At 42.1% G+C, this 17,693-nt stretch overlaps 1 protein-coding gene across 10 annotated transcripts in view; it reads left to right on the plus strand.

Moving 5' to 3' along the window:
* Positions 1 to 15,908, plus strand: part of WNK2 (WNK lysine deficient protein kinase 2) — a 141,473-nt gene extending 125,565 nt beyond the window's left edge. For 5 of the 10 annotated variants that reach the window (XM_082401031.1, XM_082401032.1, XM_082401024.1 and 2 more), the window contains 2 exons: positions 12,765 to 12,876; positions 15,705 to 15,908. In XM_082401031.1, coding sequence (XP_082257157.1) covers positions 12,765 to 12,876; positions 15,705 to 15,730 — 138 coding nt within the window. In that variant the 3' untranslated portion in view covers positions 15,731 to 15,908. Of the gene's footprint in view, positions 1 to 12,764; positions 14,638 to 15,704 lie in introns of those variants that run through there. The other 5 variants (XM_082401023.1, XM_082401026.1, XM_082401029.1 and 2 more) reach the window with 1 other exon arrangement.
* Positions 15,909 to 17,693: the final 1,785 nt, after the last annotated feature.

A 17,693-nucleotide genomic window follows, 5' to 3' on the forward strand; every position in this document is an offset into this window, starting at 1 on the left:
AAAGCTCTGAAGTTTCATTAGGTCCCATTTGTTTATTTTTGTTTTTATTTACATTACTTTAGGAAGTGGGTCAAAAAGGATCTTGCTGTGATTTATGTCATAGAGTGTTCTGCCTATGTTTTCCTCTAAGAGTTTGATAGTGTCTGGCCTTACATTTAGGTCTTTAATCCATTTTGAGTTTATTTTTGTGTATGGTGTTAGGAAGTGTTCTAATTTCATTCTTTTATATGTAGCTGTCCAGTTTTCCCAGCAACACTTACTGAAGAGGCTGTCTTCTCTCCATTGTATAAAGATAAAGTGACTATATGTGCGTGGGTTTATCTCTGGGCTTTCTATCCTGTTCCATTGATCTATATTTCTGCTTTTGTGCCAGTACCATTACTGTCTTGATTACTGTAGCTTTGTAGTATAGTCTGAAGTTAGGGAGCCTGGATTCCTCCAGCTCTGTCTTTCTTTCTCAAGATTGCTTTGGCTATTCGGGGTCTTTTGTGTTTCCATACAAATTGTAAAATTTCTTGTTCTAGTTCTGTGAAAAATGCCACTGGTAATTTGATAGGGATTGCATTGAATCTGTAGATTGCTTTGGGTAGTATCGTCATTTTCACAATGTTGATTCTTCCAATCCAAGAACATGGTATATCTCTCCATCTGTTTGTATCATCTTTTTAAAAAATAAATTAATTAATATTTTAACATGTTTATTGGAGTATAATTGCTTTACAAAGGTGTGTTAGCTTCTGCTTTATAACAAAGTGAATCAGCTATAGATATACATATATCCCCATTTCTCCTCCCTCTTGCATTTCCCTCCCAGCCCCCCATCCCACCCCTCTAGGTGGACTGTTAGTATCATCTTTGCTTTCTTTCATAAGTGTCTTGAAAGACTTTCCTTCCTTTTTAATGCTGAGTCGTAGTCCGTTGTACGTACATACCACATTTTGTTTTATCCATTCATCCGTTGATGGACACTTGCTTCTACCTTTTAACTGTTGTGCATAATGCTACTATGAACATGGGTATATAGATATCTCTTTGCGTCTTTGCTTTCAGTTCTTTAGGGTATATACCCAGAAGTGGAATCACTAGATCATATGGTAATTCTAGTTTTAATTTTTTGAGGAATCACCAAACTACTTTCCAGAGCAGCTGCACCATTTTACATCCCCACCAACAGTACACAAGGGCTCCAGTTTCTCCACATCCTCTCTAACACTTTCTATTTTCTGATTTTTTTCATAGTAGCCATCTTGATAGGTGTTTTGCATTTCCCTAATATTGGGTGATGTTCAGCATCTTTTCATGTGCTTATTGGCCATTTGTATGTCTTCTTTGGAAAAATAATTCAAGGCTTTTGCCTATTTTTTAAATATAAACAACAGAAATTTATTTCTCACAGTCCTGGAGGCTGGACGTCTGAGATGAGGATGTCAGCATGCTAGGGTGAGGGCCTCTTCCAGGTTGCAGACTTCTCATTGTATCCTCACATGGTGGAAGGCGTTTTTGCCCATTTTTTAATTGAGTTGTTTCTTTTTTTGTTGTTGAGTTGGAGGAATTCTCTCTATATTCTGGATATTAATCGCTTTTCAGATATGTGATTTCCAAAAATAATTCCCATTCTGTGAGTTGCCTTTTTACTCTGTTGATAATGTCTTTTGATGCATAAAAGTTTTTCATTTTTATGAATTCCAGTTTATCTATTTTTTCTTTTGTTGCCTATGTCATTGGATTTGGCAGTGATTTATTGCCAAATCCAATGTTATAAAGCTTTCCCCCCATGTTTCCTTCTAAGTGTTCTCTAAAGATGCTAAGAGTTTAATAATTGTAGCTCTTATGTTTAGGCCTTTTATCCATTTTGAGTTAATTTTTATATATGGTGTTTGATAAGGGACCATCTTTATTCTTTTGCATGTTGATATCTAGTTGTCCCAGCAGTATTTGTTGAAAAACTCCTTTTCCCATTGAATGGTCTTGGCACCCTTGTTGAAAATCAATTGGTTATATATGCAAAGGTTTATTTCTGGGTTTTCTGTTCTATTCCGTTGGTCTACAGTCTGTCATGTTGCTAATATTACAATGTTTTGATTTCTGTAGCTTTGCAGTAAGTTCTGAAGTCAAGAAGTATGAGTCTTCCAACTTTGTTCTTCTTTTTTAGGACTGTTTTGGTTATTGGGATCCCTTGAGAATCCAAATGAGTTTTAGGATGAGTTTTTCTATTTCTTGAAAAAATGCCATTGAGACTTTGATAGTGATGCATCAAATCTCTATAGATTGGCTTTGGGTGGTATTGACACATTAACAATATTAAGTCTTCAAATCCACAAACATGGGACGTCTTCCCATTTATTTATGTCTTCTTTAATTTCTTTTGGCAATGTTTTGTAGTTTTCAGTGTGTAAGTCTTTCAACTCCTTAGTTTAATTATTCCTAAGTATTTTATTCTTTTTTGTGCTTAAATGTAATTGTTTTCTTAATTTTCTTTTCAGATTGTTCATTGCTAGTGTATAAAAATGCAACTGGGACTTCCCTGGCAGTCCAGTGGTTAAAACTCCATGCTTCCAATGCAGAGGATGCGGGTTTGATCCCTGGTTGGGGAACTAGGATCCCACATGCCATGTGGAGCAGCCAAAAAAAAAAAAATGCCACTGATTTTGATGTGTTGATTTTCTACCCTGCAACTGTGCTGAATTCATAAATTAGTTCTAGCAGTTTGTATATGTGTGTGTGTGTGTGTGTATGTGTGTGTGTGTGTTCTTTAGGGTTATCTGCATATAAGAAATGTTATTCTGACCAGAGATAATTTTACTTCTTCCTTTCCAATTTGGATGCTTTTTATTTCCTTTTCTTGCCTAATTTCTCTGGGCAGAACTTCAAGTACTATATTGAATAGAAATGGCAAAAGTGGGCACCTCTGTCTTGATCCTAAAGGAAAAACGTTCAGTCTTTCACCATTGAGTGTGATGTTAACAAGGGTTTTTTCATATATGGCCTTTATCATACTGAGAAAATTCTATTTTATTTCTAGTATGTTGAGTGCTGTTGTCATGAAAGAGTGTTAGATTTTGTCAAATGGTTTTTCTGCATTAATTAAGATGATCATATTTTTTTAACTCTTCATTCTATTAATGGTGTGTTACATTGATTGATTTTCATATATTAAACCACCATTGCGGGATTGCACCTGGTCATGGTGTATACTCCTTCTAATATGCTATTGAATCCAGTTTGCTAATGTTTTAGTGAAGATTTCTACATCAGTATTTATCACAGGTATTTGTAATTTTTTTTCTTATGATGTCTTCATCTGGCTTTGATACCAGTGTGATGCTGGCTACATAGAATGAGTTAGGAAGTGTTCCCACCTCTTCAACTTTTTGGAAGAGTTTGAGAAATATTGGTGTTAATTCTTCTTTAAATGGTACAATTCACCAGGGAAGCCATCTGGTCCTGGACTTTTCTTTGTTGAGAGGTTTTTTATTAATAATTCAATCTCAGTACTTGTTACAGGTCTATTCAGATTTTCTGTTTCCTCTTGAGTCAGTTTTGGAAATTTGTGTGTTTCTAGGAATTTGTCTGTTTCATCTGAGTTATCCAGTTTGGTAGCTAAAGACTTTGCCAATTTTTGATCTTTTTAAAACACCAACTTTTGGTTTCATTGATTTTTCTTTATTGTTTTTCTATTCTGTATTTTGTTTATCTCAGTTTATTATGGTATACAGTTAAGTTATTGGGTTAAGATCTTTCTTCTTTTTTAATGTAGACATCTGCAGTTATAAGTTTCCCTCTGGATACTTCTTTTGCTATATGTAATAAATTTTAATATGTTGTGTTTTCCTTTTCATTTGTTCTAAGCTGTTTTCTGATTTCCCTATGATTACATCTTTGACTATTTGGTTGTTTGAGTGCATTGTTTACTTTCTACATATATGCCATTTTCTAGTTTAAAAAATTTTTTAATTTCATTCATTGTGTTAGAAAAGATACTTTGTATGATTTTAATCTTTTAAAATTGTTTTGTGGACTAACATATGGCCTATTTTGGAGAATGTTCCCTGTGCACTTGAAAAGAATGTGTAGTTGTTTTGTGCCACCCTCAGCCTATCAGTAGTGATGCTACCAGCTAGAAATGCCTGGGAGCACTCACCTGGGCCTGGGTTCCCCTTTCAGAACCAGTCATGTGGCTGGACCAACCCTTGTGTTTCTTACTATGATTGCAAGATTCCTCAGCAATAACCATCAGTAAACTGTAGAAAGGACAAGGTTTATTACTTACAAGTCTGGAGGGGAGGTTTACATGACACACCTGGGGCTACATAGTGAGGTTGCAAGGAGGGAGAGAGAAAGAGAGAGGGTGAGAGAGCCGGTCAGACAGACAGGCAGGCCTGGGGTTCTGCTTTATTGGAGTTTCACTAGTTCATTCCTTATTTGTGAACTTAAAACGTAAGAGTGGGAATTAAAGTGCAAGAAGAAAAGAAAAAGACAAATAGCCAAATGGTCAGTTATTTAAAATCAATTAGAGATCTCTAAAATACAGGAGCTCGGATGGGGGTGGGTGAAGGGGATGGTAGGTCTTTAGTTGTGTGGCTGGCAGTGTTCTTTTATTTGAGATGGCTTCTTTGAAGTGGATGCCTCAGGAAATCAAAGCTTAAGTCAGGCACTTGCATTACAAAAAAAAAAAAGAAAGAAAGGAAAGCTACTTGTCAGGGCTTACACTGCAGAATTCTGCTCTTATTGGGTGAAATGTTTTGTAAATGTTTGTTAAGCCTAATGGGCTTGTGATGTTCAGGTCCTCTCCTTACTTATCTTCTATCTGGTTGTCCTATCCTTTATTGAAAGTGAAGTATTAAAGTCTGCAACTATATTGCTATGATTTATGTCAAAGAGTGTTCTGCCTATGTTTTCCTCAAGGAGATTTATGGTTTTCAGTCTTATTTAAGTCATTAATTCATTTTGAGTTTATTTTTATATATGGTGTTAGAGAATGTTCTAATTTTATTCTTTTACAGGTAGCTCTCCAGTTTGCTCAGAACCACTTATTGAAGAGACTATCTTTTCTCCATTATATATTTTTGCCTCCTTTCTCCTAGATTAATTGACCATAGGTGTGTGGGTTTATTTGTGGATTTCCTATCCTGTTCCATTGATCTATATTTCTGTTTTTGTGCCAGTACCATACTGTTTTGATGACTATAGCTTTGTAGTATAGTCTGAAGTCAGGGAGCCTGATTCCTCCAGCTCCATTTTTCTTTCTCAAGATTGCTTCAGCTATTCAGGGTCTTTTGTGTTTCCATGCACATTTTAAAATTTTTTGTTCTAGTTCTGTGAAAAATGCCACTGGTAGTTTGATAGGGATTGCACTGAATCTGTAGATTGCCTTGGGCAGTATAGTCATTTTGACAATATTGATTCTTCCCATCCAAGAACATGGTATATCTTTCCATCTGTTTGTGTCATCTTCAATTTCTTTCATCAGTGTCTTATAGTTTTTGGAGTACAGGTCTTTTGTCTCCTTAGGTAGGTTTATTCCTAGGTATTTTATTCTTTTTGATGCATTGGCAAATGGGATTGTTTCCTTAATTTGTCTTTCTGATCTTTCATTGTTAGTGTATAGAAATGCAACAGATTTCTTTGTATTCATTTTGTATCCTACAAATTTACCAGAATCATTGATGAACTCTAGTAGTTTTCTGGTAGCACATTTAGGATTTTCTATGTGTAGTATCATGTCATCTGCAAACAGTGACAGTTTTACTTCCTCTTTTCCAATTTGGAGACCTTTTATTTCTTTTTCTTCTCTGATTGCTGTGGCTAGGACTTCCAAAACTATGTTGAATAAAAGTGGTGAGAGTGGACATCCTTGTCTTGTTCTTCATCTTAGAGGAAATGCTTTCAGTTTTTCACCATTGAGAATGATGTTGGCTGTGGGTTTGTCATATATGGCCTTTATTATGTTGAGGTAGGTTCTCTCTCTGCCCACTTTCTGGAGAGGTTTTATCATGAGTGGGTGTTGAATTTTGTCAAAAGCTTTTTCTGCATCTATTGAGATGATCATATGGTTTTTATTCTTTAATATGTTAATGTGGTTTATCACACTCATTGATTTGCAGATATTGAAAAGTTCTTGCATCCCTGGGATAAATCCTACTTGATTGTGGTGTATGATCCTTTTAATGTGTTATTGGATTTGGTTTGCTAGTATTTTGTTGAGGGTTTTTGCGTCTATATTCATCAGTGATATTAGCCTGTAATTTTCTTTTTTTGTGATATCTTTGTCCGGTTTTGGTATCAGGGTGATGGTGGCCTCAGAGAATGAGTTTAGAAGTGTTCCTTACTCTGCAACTTTTTGGAATAGTTTCAGGATAGGTGTTAACTCTTCTCTAAATGTTTGATAGAATTCACCTATGAAGCCCTCTGGTCCTGGACTTTTGTTTGTTGGGAGTTTTTAAAATCACAGATTCAATTTCAGTGCTTGTAATTGGTCTGTTCATATGTTCAATTGCTTCCTGGTTCAGTCTTGGGAGATTGTACCTTTCTAAGAATCTGTCCATTTCTTTTAGGTTGTCCATTTTATTGGCATATAATTGCCTGTAGTAGTCTGTTATGGTCCTTTGTATTTCTGTGGTATTGGTTGTAACTCCTCCTTTTTCATTTCTAATTTTATTGATTTGGGCTTTCTCCCTTTTTTTTTTTTGATGAGTCTTGCTAAAGTTTTATCAATTTTGTTTATCTTTTCAAAGAACCAGTCTTTAGTTTCATTGATCTTTTCTATTGTTTACTTTGTCTCTGTTTCATTTATTTCTGCTCTGATCTTTATGACTTCTTTCATTCTACTAACTTTGGGTTTTGTTCTTTTTTCTCTAGTTGCTTTAGGTGTAACTTTGGGTTGTTTATTTTAGATTTTTCTTATTACCTGAGGGAAGCTTGTATCTCTATAAACTTCCCTCTTAGAACTGCTTTTGCTGTGTCCCATAGGTTTCAGATCGTCATGATTCTGTTTTCATTTAGCTCTGGGTATTTTTTGATTTCCCCTTTGCTTTCTTCAGTAGTCCATTGGTTATTTAGTAACATATTGTTTAGCCTCCATATGTTTGTATTTTTTGCAGTTTTTTTTTCTTGTAGTTGATTTCTCATCTCATAGTGTTGTGGTTGGAAAAGATGCTTGAAATGATTTCAGTTTTCTTAAATTTAGCAAGGGTTGTTTTGTGGCCCAGGATGTCATCTATCCTGGAGAATGTTCCATGTGCACTTGAGAAGAATGTGTATTCTGCTGCTTTTGGATGGAATGTTCTGTAAATATCAATTAAGACCATTTTGTCTAATGTGTCATTTAAGGCCTGTGTTTCCTTATTGATTTTCTGTCCAGATGATCTACCCATTGATGAAAGTGGGGTGTTAAAGTCCCCAGCTATTATTGTGTTACTGTCAATTTTTTCTTTTATGGATGTTAGCATTTCCCTTATATACTGAAGTGCTCCTATGTTAGGTGCATATATATTAACAACTGTTATATCTTCTTGGCTTGATCCCTTGATCATTATGTAGTATCCTTCTTTGTCTTTTGTAGCAGTCTTTATTTTAAAGTCTATTTTGTCTCTTATGAGTATTGATACTCCAGCTTTCTTTTGATTTACATTTTCATGGAATACTTTTTTCCATCCCCTCACTTTTAGTCTGTATGTGTCTCTGTATCTGAAGTGGGTCTCTTATAAACAGCATATATACAGGTCTTATTTTTGTATCCATTCAGCCAGTCTGTATCTTTCGGTTGGAGCATTTAATCCGTTTACATTTAAGGTAATTATCAGTACATATGTTCTTATTGCCCTTTTGTTAATTGTTTTGGGTTTGTGTTTGTAGGTCTTTTTCTTCCTTTCCTCCATTTTCCTCTTCTCCTGTGATTTGATGACTCTGTGGGCTGTTGTATTTGGATTCCTTTTTCTTATGTGTGTGTATATCTATTATACATTTTTGGTTTGTGGTTACCATGAGGTTTTGATATAGCAGTATACACACACACACACACATATATATACACACACATGATTGTTTGCAGTTTCTGAGCTCTTAATTTCAAATATCCTACATTTGTACTCTCTTCCTCTCACAATTATGGGTTTAGATATCCTATTTGTGTGTGGATGATTTCTTACCTTTACTGTATGTTTGCCTTTCCTGATGAGCTTTCCCATTTTGTAATTTTCTTGTTTCCAGTTGTGGCCTTTTCTTTCCCACCTAGAGAAGTTCCTTTAGCATTTGTTGTGAAACTGGTTTGGTGGTACTGAATTCTTTTACCTGTTGCTTGTCTGTAAAGCTTTTTATTTCTCCATTGAATCTGAATGAGCACCTTGCTGGATCGAATATTCTTTTCCTTTCTTCATGTAAATGTATTGTGCCACTCCCTTTTGGCCTGCAGAGTTTCTGCTGAAAAAATCAACCGATAACCGTAAGGGGATTCCCTTGTACATTATTTGTTGCTTTTCCCTTGTTGCTTTTAATATTTTCTCTTTGTCTTTAATGTTTGTCAATTTGATTACTGTGTCTTGGCGTGTTCCTCCTTTGGTTAATCCTGCCTGGGACTCTCTGCATTTCCTGGACTTGAGTGAGTGTTTTCTTTCTCATGTTAGGGAAGTTTTCAGCTATTATCTCTTCAAATATTTTCTCAGGCCCTTTCTCTCTCTCCTCTCCTTTTGGGACCCCTATAATGCGAATGTTGGTGCATTTAATTTTGTCCCAGAGGTCTCTTAAACTGTCTTCATTTCTTTTCATTCTTCTTTCTTTATTCTGTTCTGCAGCAGTGATTTCCCCCTTTCTGTCTTCCAGCTCACTTATTCATTCTTCTGCATCATTTTTTCTGCTATTGATTCCTTCTGGTGTATTTTTCATTTCAATTATTGTATTCTTCAACCCTGGTTGTTCTCTATATTTTCTAATTCTTTATTAAAAATTTCTTGTATTTTCTCACACTGTGCATCCATTCTTTTTCTGAGATCTTGGATCATCTTTACTATCATTAAGCTGAATTCTTTCTCTGGTAGATTGCCTGTCTCTAATTTGCTTAGTTGTTCTTTGGGGTTTTATCTTGTTTATTTGTCTGGAACAAATTCCTGTATTTGCAGACTCAGTTCTGCAGGCTGCCTGATTGTAGTATTCTTGCTTCTGGTGTCTACCCCGGTGGGTGAGGCTGGTATAGACGCTTGTGCAGGTCTCCTAGTGGGAGGGACTGGTGCCTGCCTACTGGTGAGTGGAGCTGGATCTTGGCCCTTTGGTGGGCAGATGGGCAGAACCGTGTCAAGGGATGTGTCTAGAGGTGGCTGTGGGCTCAGGAAGTCTTTAGGCAGCCTGTCTGCTGATGGGTAGGGCTATTGTTTGGCTTGAGGCGTCCCAGTACTGGAGACTACAGGCTGTTGGGTGGGGCCAGGTCTTGGTGCTGATGACCCAACCCAAGTAAGATGTCTGCCTCCTTGAGAGTTCACGTAGATGCACACTCCCCGAAATCTCCACCACCCATATCCACATCCCAAGGGAGAGCCACAGCCACAACCCCCTCCCCAGGAGACCCTCCAAGACCAGCAGGTAGGTCCAGCCTAGGCTCCTGTGAAGTCACTGCCTTTGCCCTGGGTCCCAGTACATGCGAGACCTTGTGTGCACCCTCCAAGAGTGGAGTCTCCACTTCCCCCAGTCCTGTGGAGCTCCTGCAATCAAGCCTTCCTGGCCTTCAAAGCCAAATGTCTTTGGGGCTCCTCCCTCTGATGTCAGACCCCCAGACCAGGGAACCTAATGTGGAGCTCAGAACTCTAACTCCTGTGGGAGAACTTCTGCAATATAATAATTCTCCAGTTTGTGGATCGCCCACCCAGGGTAATGGGATTTGATTATATTGTGAGTGTGCCCCTCCTACCATCTTGTTGTGGTTTCTTTTTATATCTTTGGATGTAGAATATCTTTTTTGGCAGCTTCCAGTCTTTTTTATCGATGGCTGTTCAGCAGTTAGTTGTGTTTTTGTTGTGAGGTAAGCCCAAGCTCCTTCCACTATGCCATCTTGGATCAGCTCTCAGGAGTTTATTTTCCCATCATTTCACATTCTTTTTCTTTTTTTTTAAGAATTTTTAATTGAAATACAGTTGATGTAAACTATTTTATTAGTTTCAAGTGTACAACATAGTTATTCAGTATTTTTATAGATGTACATCATTAAAGTTATTATAAAATGTTGGCTATATTCCCTGTGCTGTATAATATATCCTCGTAGCTTACTGATTTTATACATATTAGTTTGTACCTCTTAATCCCCTACCACTACCTTGCCCCTCCCTCCCTTCAGCTTCCCACTGGTAACCACTAGTTTGTTTTCTAAATATCTGTGAATCTATATCTGTTTTGTTATATTCGTTTATTTTATTTTTTAGATTCCACATATAACTGATCATATACAGTATTTTTCTTTCTCTGATTTATTTCACTAAGCATAATACTCTCCAGGTCCATCCATGTTGATGCAAATGGCAAAATTTCATTTTTTTTTATGGCTGAGTAATATTCCATTATATATGTAACCCACATTTTCTTTATCCATTCATCTGTTGCTTAGGTTGTTTCCGTATCTTGGCTATTGTACATGAAGCTGCTGTGATCGCTGAGGTGCATGTATCTTTTCAAATTAGTGTTTTCATTTTCTATGGATATATACCCAAGAATGTAATTGCTGGATCATATGGTGGTTCTATTTTCAGTTTTTTGAAGAACCTCCATAATGTTTTCCATAGTGGCTGCACCACTTTGCATTCCTATCCATAGTGTACTAAGGTAACCTTTTCTCCATATCCTTGCCAACATTTGTTATTGGTGGTCTTTTTGATGATAGGTATTTTGACAGGTGTGAGGTGATACTTCATTGTGGTTTTGATTTACATTTCTCTGATTACCAATGTTGAGAATCTTTTCATGTGCCCTTTGGCCATGTGTATGTCTTCTTTGAGAAATATCTATTCAAGTCTTCAGCCCATTTTTTAATTGGGTCGTTTGTTTTTCTGATATTGAATTATATGAGCTCTTTATGTATTTTGGATATTAACCCCTTATGAGTTATATCATTTGCAGATATTTTCTCACTTTCAATAATAGGTTGTCTTTTCTTTTTGTCAAAGGTTTCTTTAGCTGTGCAAAAGCTTTTAAGTTTAATTAGGTCCCATTTGTTTGTTTTTGCTTTTGTTTCATTTGCCTTAAGAGACATAGCCAAAAAATATTCCTTTGATTTATGTCAAAGAGAGTTCTGCCTAAGTTTTCCTCAAGTAGTTTTATGGGTTTCAGTCTTATTTAAGTCATTAATTCATTTTGAGTTTATTTTTATATATGGTGTTAGAGAATGTTCTAATTTTATTCTTTTACAGGTAGCTCTCCAGTTTGCTCAGAACCACTTATTGAAGAGACTATCTTTTCTCCATTATATATTTTTGCCTCCTTTCTCCTAGATTAATTGACCATAGGTGTGTGGGTTTATTTGTGGATTTCCTATCCTGTTCCATTGATCTATATTTCTGTTTTTGTGCCAGTACCATACTGTTTTGATGACTATAGCTTTGTAGTATAGTCTGAAGTCAGGGAGCCTGATTCCTCCAGCTCCATTTTTCTTTCTCAAGATTGCTTCAGCTATTCAGGGTCTTTTGTGTTTCCATGCACATTTTAAAATTTTTTGTTCTAGTTCTGTGAAAAATGCCACTGGTAGTTTGATAGGGATTGCACTGAATCTGTAGATTGCCTTGGGCAGTATAGTCATTTTGACAATATTGATTCTTCCCATCCAAGAACATGGTATATCTTTCCATCTGTTTGTGTCATCTTCAATTTCTTTCATCAGTGTCTTATAGTTTTATAGCAGGGGGATCCTTGGGTGAAGTACATTTGGCATTTCACCATCGGCCCAGGGTTGGCTGTGGGTTCTGCAGAGGCCCTTCCAGATGGAGGAGGCACCCTCCGGCTTCAGCAGCTGTGCTTTCCATGAAGCAGGGTGGAACTCCTCAGACACTCTCCCTGCATCTGTGGGGAGCATCACATGGAATTCTCCCTTGGGATGTAACTGTGGTGAGACGCAGTGATTTCTACTGGGACATCACTGCATTCCTGGGGCAAACCTCACTTGGCTCTGATGTTTTATCTTTTTGTATAGTTGCTTGGTTAGATCTGCCAACATTTTGTCTAGACAGTTTGAAGGCTGTTGGGCCCTACTCTGTTTTCTTGCAGTAGCCTCATCAGGTTTCTGCATCACGGCCATGCTGGTCTCACCAGCCATCACAGCTCATTTCCCAGTCCTTGTGCTGCTTCTCCTGTGGGGTTATACCTGAGGTGCAGAGAGCAGAGGGGCTGCCCTGCCACTGACTCCTTATCTCTGGGCACACAACCCTGCACAGCACCCAGCTGTTCTGGGCCTGCCATAATGGCACTGACCAGTCAAGCAGGAGGCCTTGGGTTGGGGTGTGTGGTCCCCTTAGTGCGACTTCAGGGTTCATGTCCTGCGGGGTCTGCTTTGAAGCCCACTCTGGCCTGTGGACAGTCGGGGCATGTGGCCCAGAGGTGGGCAGGCTGCAGCTCTGTGGAAAGAGGGAGGGACAATGGCCGCCTCCCAGCCACGCACTTCCACTCTGGCGTCAGCCATAAAAGGTGCCCCATGGCAGGTCCTGAGACCACCCTCTCCTGAGGATGGAGAAACTGTGGGGACCCCCAAGGCCACTGAGGGAGGCTAGCTGATTGAAACCACGTTTCTTGTCTTGTAGATGAACACGTCTCGAACAGCAGTGGGGATGCCATGTCTGGCCCCGGCACCCAGCCCTCTACCCACCGCGGTCATTCCTGGAGCTGCCTCAGCCCAGCCTGTGCCCATGCCAGGTACTGCTCTCTCCTGCCTTCCAGCCCCGCCCTATGCACTGCCTCTGGGCCAGTATGGAAGCCTGATCCCAGCGCCAGTGTCCTGGGGGCCCTGGGCAGCCCAAGCAGGCAGCTGGAGCCTTGATGAGGGGCCAGGCTTGGGTGCAACAGGCACGCCAGCACTCCCCATGTTCTTGTGGCCACCTATGGTCAGCATGCCCGGCCCCAGGCTGCGGATCACATAGCTCCTCTGTCTCACCACTTGCCAAGTGGAACATACTGAACTGAATAGCCCAGAGGAGTCAGGTTGTGGTTTGGCCTCCAAGTCCTGCCCCGCCTGCCCATGGGTGCCCAGCCAGGGCAGCAGTCCTTGCTTTCTTTATTGCTGCAGACCTTGTTCCCTCTTAGTTTCCCATGGTCTACACTTGCTGTCTTTGCACTCACTTCCTGTACTTGAGTTGATGGTTAGAACATTGTAATCACCCTGCAGAAGTACAGTGCCTTGAATTCCAGCTTTTCCATTCCCTGATGGAAAGAGATGTTTTAAAAAATCATGTATCAGAAAAGATGTATTTCATTTACAGTTGGCTTGTGTATTGATATCTCTATTTCCCGTGTTAAGTTGCAGACATGAATGGTTTGAAAATCTGAAGCTAAAGTCTGATCTTGACTTTTCTGTTGTATGTGCTTTAAAAAAAATTGAACTAGTGACCTTGAATATTGAAGAGTTGCAAATGCTAGAAGAGTTCTGCTTTGTACTCATAAAACGAGGTCTCTCCAGCTCTATGGTCATAGATAGCAAACAGATGGACACACTCCTTCAACTGCAGTGCCATGGGCACTGCCAGCAAACTGCCCAGGGATGCGTGGTTATTGGGGCAGTGCATTGCTACTGGTAGTTGGTCTCTTAGTCAGGAATGTTAGCATCTGTGTTTGGCTCTGTGGAACCTGCTGTAAAGCGCTAGGTAAGCAGACACGCCCTCATGACCCAAAGCCCGCAGGGCAGCTGTGAGTGTGGGGGAGGTACAGGTGTGTGTCTGGTGCAGGAGCACAGGCAGGCCGCCTGCTCTGCAGAGACAGTGGACCCCTTCTGCTCTGGGGGCCTGCCAACCCTCCTACTGACCTGCCTTCCTTTTCTGTCATTTGCACTGAGGCCTGTGGCCACTTGGGCCTAGCTTTGCCATGTGTTCACAGGCTGCTCCACCCACCTCTGGCCTCCAGACTGTTCTCCATGCACTGAGGTTGCCCTGCTGGGGGTGGGAGTGTTCCTCTCCTGGAAATTTCAGTGGGACTCATCCCAGACAGGCACCAGACAGCCCAGGGTGGGAACTGAAGGCCCTGCTCCTCACTGACCAAGATGTTTCCCATTTCCCACTGGGAGGCAGCTGGTTGGGCTGCCCAGCTGTGAATTGTATAGTTCTGCTGTACTTTAGGACTTTACTAGGACTGGCTGAATTATTTTGGTTTAAATATGTTATTCCATCCATTCAGTTAGAATTGAATTTTCTAGGTGATTATACAGACTCTTCTGCCAGGCCATGATACTGTAGTAAGAGATTTCTGTTCTCTGTAATGTGCCCCTTGGTCCTTGGGTTGAGAATCATGTGCGCCTGGTTCCTGAGGGTGGTGGAAGCTGCCCTCTTCCCGCTCCCCTTGCTGTACCAGACATGTGGTTTGGAGTCCTGGCCTTGTATGTGAATGGTCAGTGGCACAGACTCCCCAAGAGATTGTATATTTGAAGGAGAAAAATAAACATTTTTGCTTGAAAACAGTGTGGAACAACATCTTTTTGTTATCTTCTGTCCACGTAAAAGCTGAACAGCCAGTCTCAAAGGGAGCATGGGGTGGGTAGCCCTGGCAGGCAGCCCTGCCCTGTCCTGACAGTTTCACTCTCAGCTCCATGCCTGCTGTCAACACCTTGCCCAGGAGGCCGAGTGGCGGGTACTGTCTTCCTGGCAGGAGCCGGGTGTGATTGACGCTGAGCCGACGTGGCTCAGAGGACGAGAGTGGGCTGTTGGGCGGGAACCCCATGCCAGCTCTGTGGCTTCGGGCCTAGGCTGGCTTGTTCATTTGGCTTTCAAACTCTGAATTTGAACTGCATTTAGATGTACAGTGGACTCTGCCCCATGGAGGGCATGAGTCTCACAGCCAACTAAATGGTGTCTCTGACCCCTGTCCATGTTGGCTGTCTCACAGAAAGCCAGGTTTGTGTGACTCACTTTGGACAGAGCTGGGTGGGGGGCTGGGCCACCTGCCCTGGGGTCACCGGAGGGGCTCTGCTGTCCTGTAGGTGCAGGGCCTTGGTGCGGATTTGGGGAGGGCCCCGTGGAATTCAGCATGTTTTCCTGGCTCGCCGGCCCTGATGGCCTTATGGTCAGCAGCTGGTGCCCCTGCGTGTGTTCTGCATGTACTCAAGCTGGGGGTCGTGGTGCCTCCGGCTCCCCGCGGCTGGGGTGGCAGCCCTGGTCTGTTCGTCCTGCCTTTCCACCGAGACACAGTCAGGCTTCGTGGCCCTGGCCAGCTGCAGTGCTCCGCCTCCGCGCTAGCTCTGAGCAGAGGCCGGGCAGGTCGGGGGCGCTGCTCTGCCTGCTGTGCCCGTGGAGCCAGAGGTACCTTGCTCTCCAGGGCAGTGGGCCCGGCAAGGCCCTGCCTGGTTTGGGCGGTTGCTCAGTGTGGAAGGTGGCCAGATGGCAGAGGCAGCCTGGGGTATGTACGCATAGTGCCTGGGTCATGGTCCGGCAGCCCAGCCCTCCAAGGAGCGTGACCACTCTGGTGTCGCCATTCCAACTTCCAGGGCCTCGTGTGACCGCGTCAGGCCTGTAATGAGCTGTGGCGGTTTTGTTTTCTAGATTCTGAAAGTGAGAAGCCCGACTGAGCCCAGGCAGGCCGACCCAGACCCAGACGCCAGGCCCCGTGTCATCTCATGCAGAGAAGGGGAGCCCACACCTCGTGTCCGGTTCACGATGTTTTGTAACCACTTTCTAAGCATTTTTTATTCACAATTGGAAACACAAATGTAAGCAAGAATAAAAAATATTTTGGGGGAAACAGGACGTTGGTTTTTCAAACTCCTTTCTTGTGGTCCCCAGACAGGCAGGTGACCTGAGATGGTTGGTAAGTGAATGAGGGTGTTGGAGAAACTCCTGGGACCACACAGCGGGACAGGTCTGGGGGTAAGTATCCTTAGCTAAGGGGTTCCTGAGTGTGGTGATGAACACTTTAGATGGTGCTTTACAGTACACTGGGTAGCTCACGGTCCTTGTGTCCAGACAGCAGCTGGGATGGGTCAGACGTGTGATAAGGTCCCACCTCTTAGAGAAGCAGCTGAGGCTGTGGATCTCAGGCGGCCTGGCCCCAGTTTTCAGGCATTCTCCTCCTTCATACCCAGGGCAGCCCCCATTCTATGCAGAGCCCTGGAGGCATCAGACCCTTGGAGGCTGAACAGTGATGCCCACCTCTGGTGACGGCTCCCTGGCTCGCACAGACTTGGACCCTTGCGCACACAGCTCCATTCATTATGCTGCCCTTTGGGCTTCCTTACTCTGTCACATCAATCCACCAGGCACAGGACAGGCATCCACAGTGGCTTGAAATGGCCCTTCGTCCAGAATCCACATGCACCATTGGGAGGGGCCAGCCTCAGGTGTCAGACCCCTGGCTTTGGTGGGTGGTAGGATAGGCCCACTGGCCCTTGCAGGGCTGCATCACCACGGTGGTAGGGTGTCTGAAGCACAGTGTGAAAGACAGGAAACCTGCTAGTGGCCTCACAGGGTAACATGCAGTAGTAAAGTTGCAGCTTGGCCAGCAGGAATGGGGGCTCACACTGGGGCCTGGGGTTTGGGTAGAATTCAGGGGGTCCCACTCCTTGAGATGAGAAAATTGTATCTTTGTGTTAATTAATCTCTGACTTCAATTTAATATTTCCTTCAGTGAAGAATGTGGTGTAGGGGCAGCAGCACCTGGGTTATGTCACCACTGGAGCCCACAGATGCTGTGTATAACATTGTAGTTGTCGCAGGTGTCCCCAAACGTCATTTATGGTCATCACACAGAATGCCAACCCCTGAGACTCAAGTCCTGTCCAGTTGGCTGATGAAAGCAGAGCAGCGCGGGCTTCCTGCCTCCCCACAGCTTCCCAGAGGGTGTGCAGGTGAGGTTTGGGGATGCACATGGGGGCTGCCTACCTCATCCCTTGCCAGCTCTTGGTGCTGCTGCCCGGGCCAAGTGGACATGCCCTCGTGTGTGCTCTCCTCTGTGATAAAGTAGAACAGGCCATTGTTCTGCCAGACGTAATGACATCGTGTATTTTCATTGTGTTCATTTTGTCATTGTCTGTGGCTCCTGTTACTGGTTTTCTATTGATGGAAGTAATGCACAGCTTACGTTTTCAGACAGCAAATTTATTGAAATCATTTTAAGCAAGTAAGAGTACAGGTGCTAATGGTAAAAATTGGTGGTAAGATAGTAGTAACTAAAGGTAAAAGCATACAAGCAAATGGTAAAAATTGCGAAGGCAGATGGCTGAAGTTTGGAAACCCAGCAGGGGCTCACAGGTAGTCGTAACAGCCCCTGGATGCGAACACCTGTGAGGGCCCAAGCTTCCTCCAGAATTTCTGAGTAGGCAACAGTCAGATTCCTTTACTAGGGGGTGTGTTTCTGGTGGGGCAAGGGGGAGAGATTGGGTTGGAATACCTGGACAGATTGAATACCTGTTCACACCACAGCATCACCGAGCACTTACCCACTTCCCCCAGCACATCTTTGGAGGAGGAGCCAGTGGGCACCTTACCACCTGGGACCCCAAGTAGCAGAGTCTGCCTCACCCTGATTCCAGGAGC

The sequence above is a fragment of the Balaenoptera borealis genome (assembly GCF_965194805.1).
Source record: "Balaenoptera borealis genome assembly, chromosome: 8".
NCBI lineage: Eukaryota > Metazoa > Chordata > Mammalia > Artiodactyla > Balaenopteridae > Balaenoptera > Balaenoptera borealis.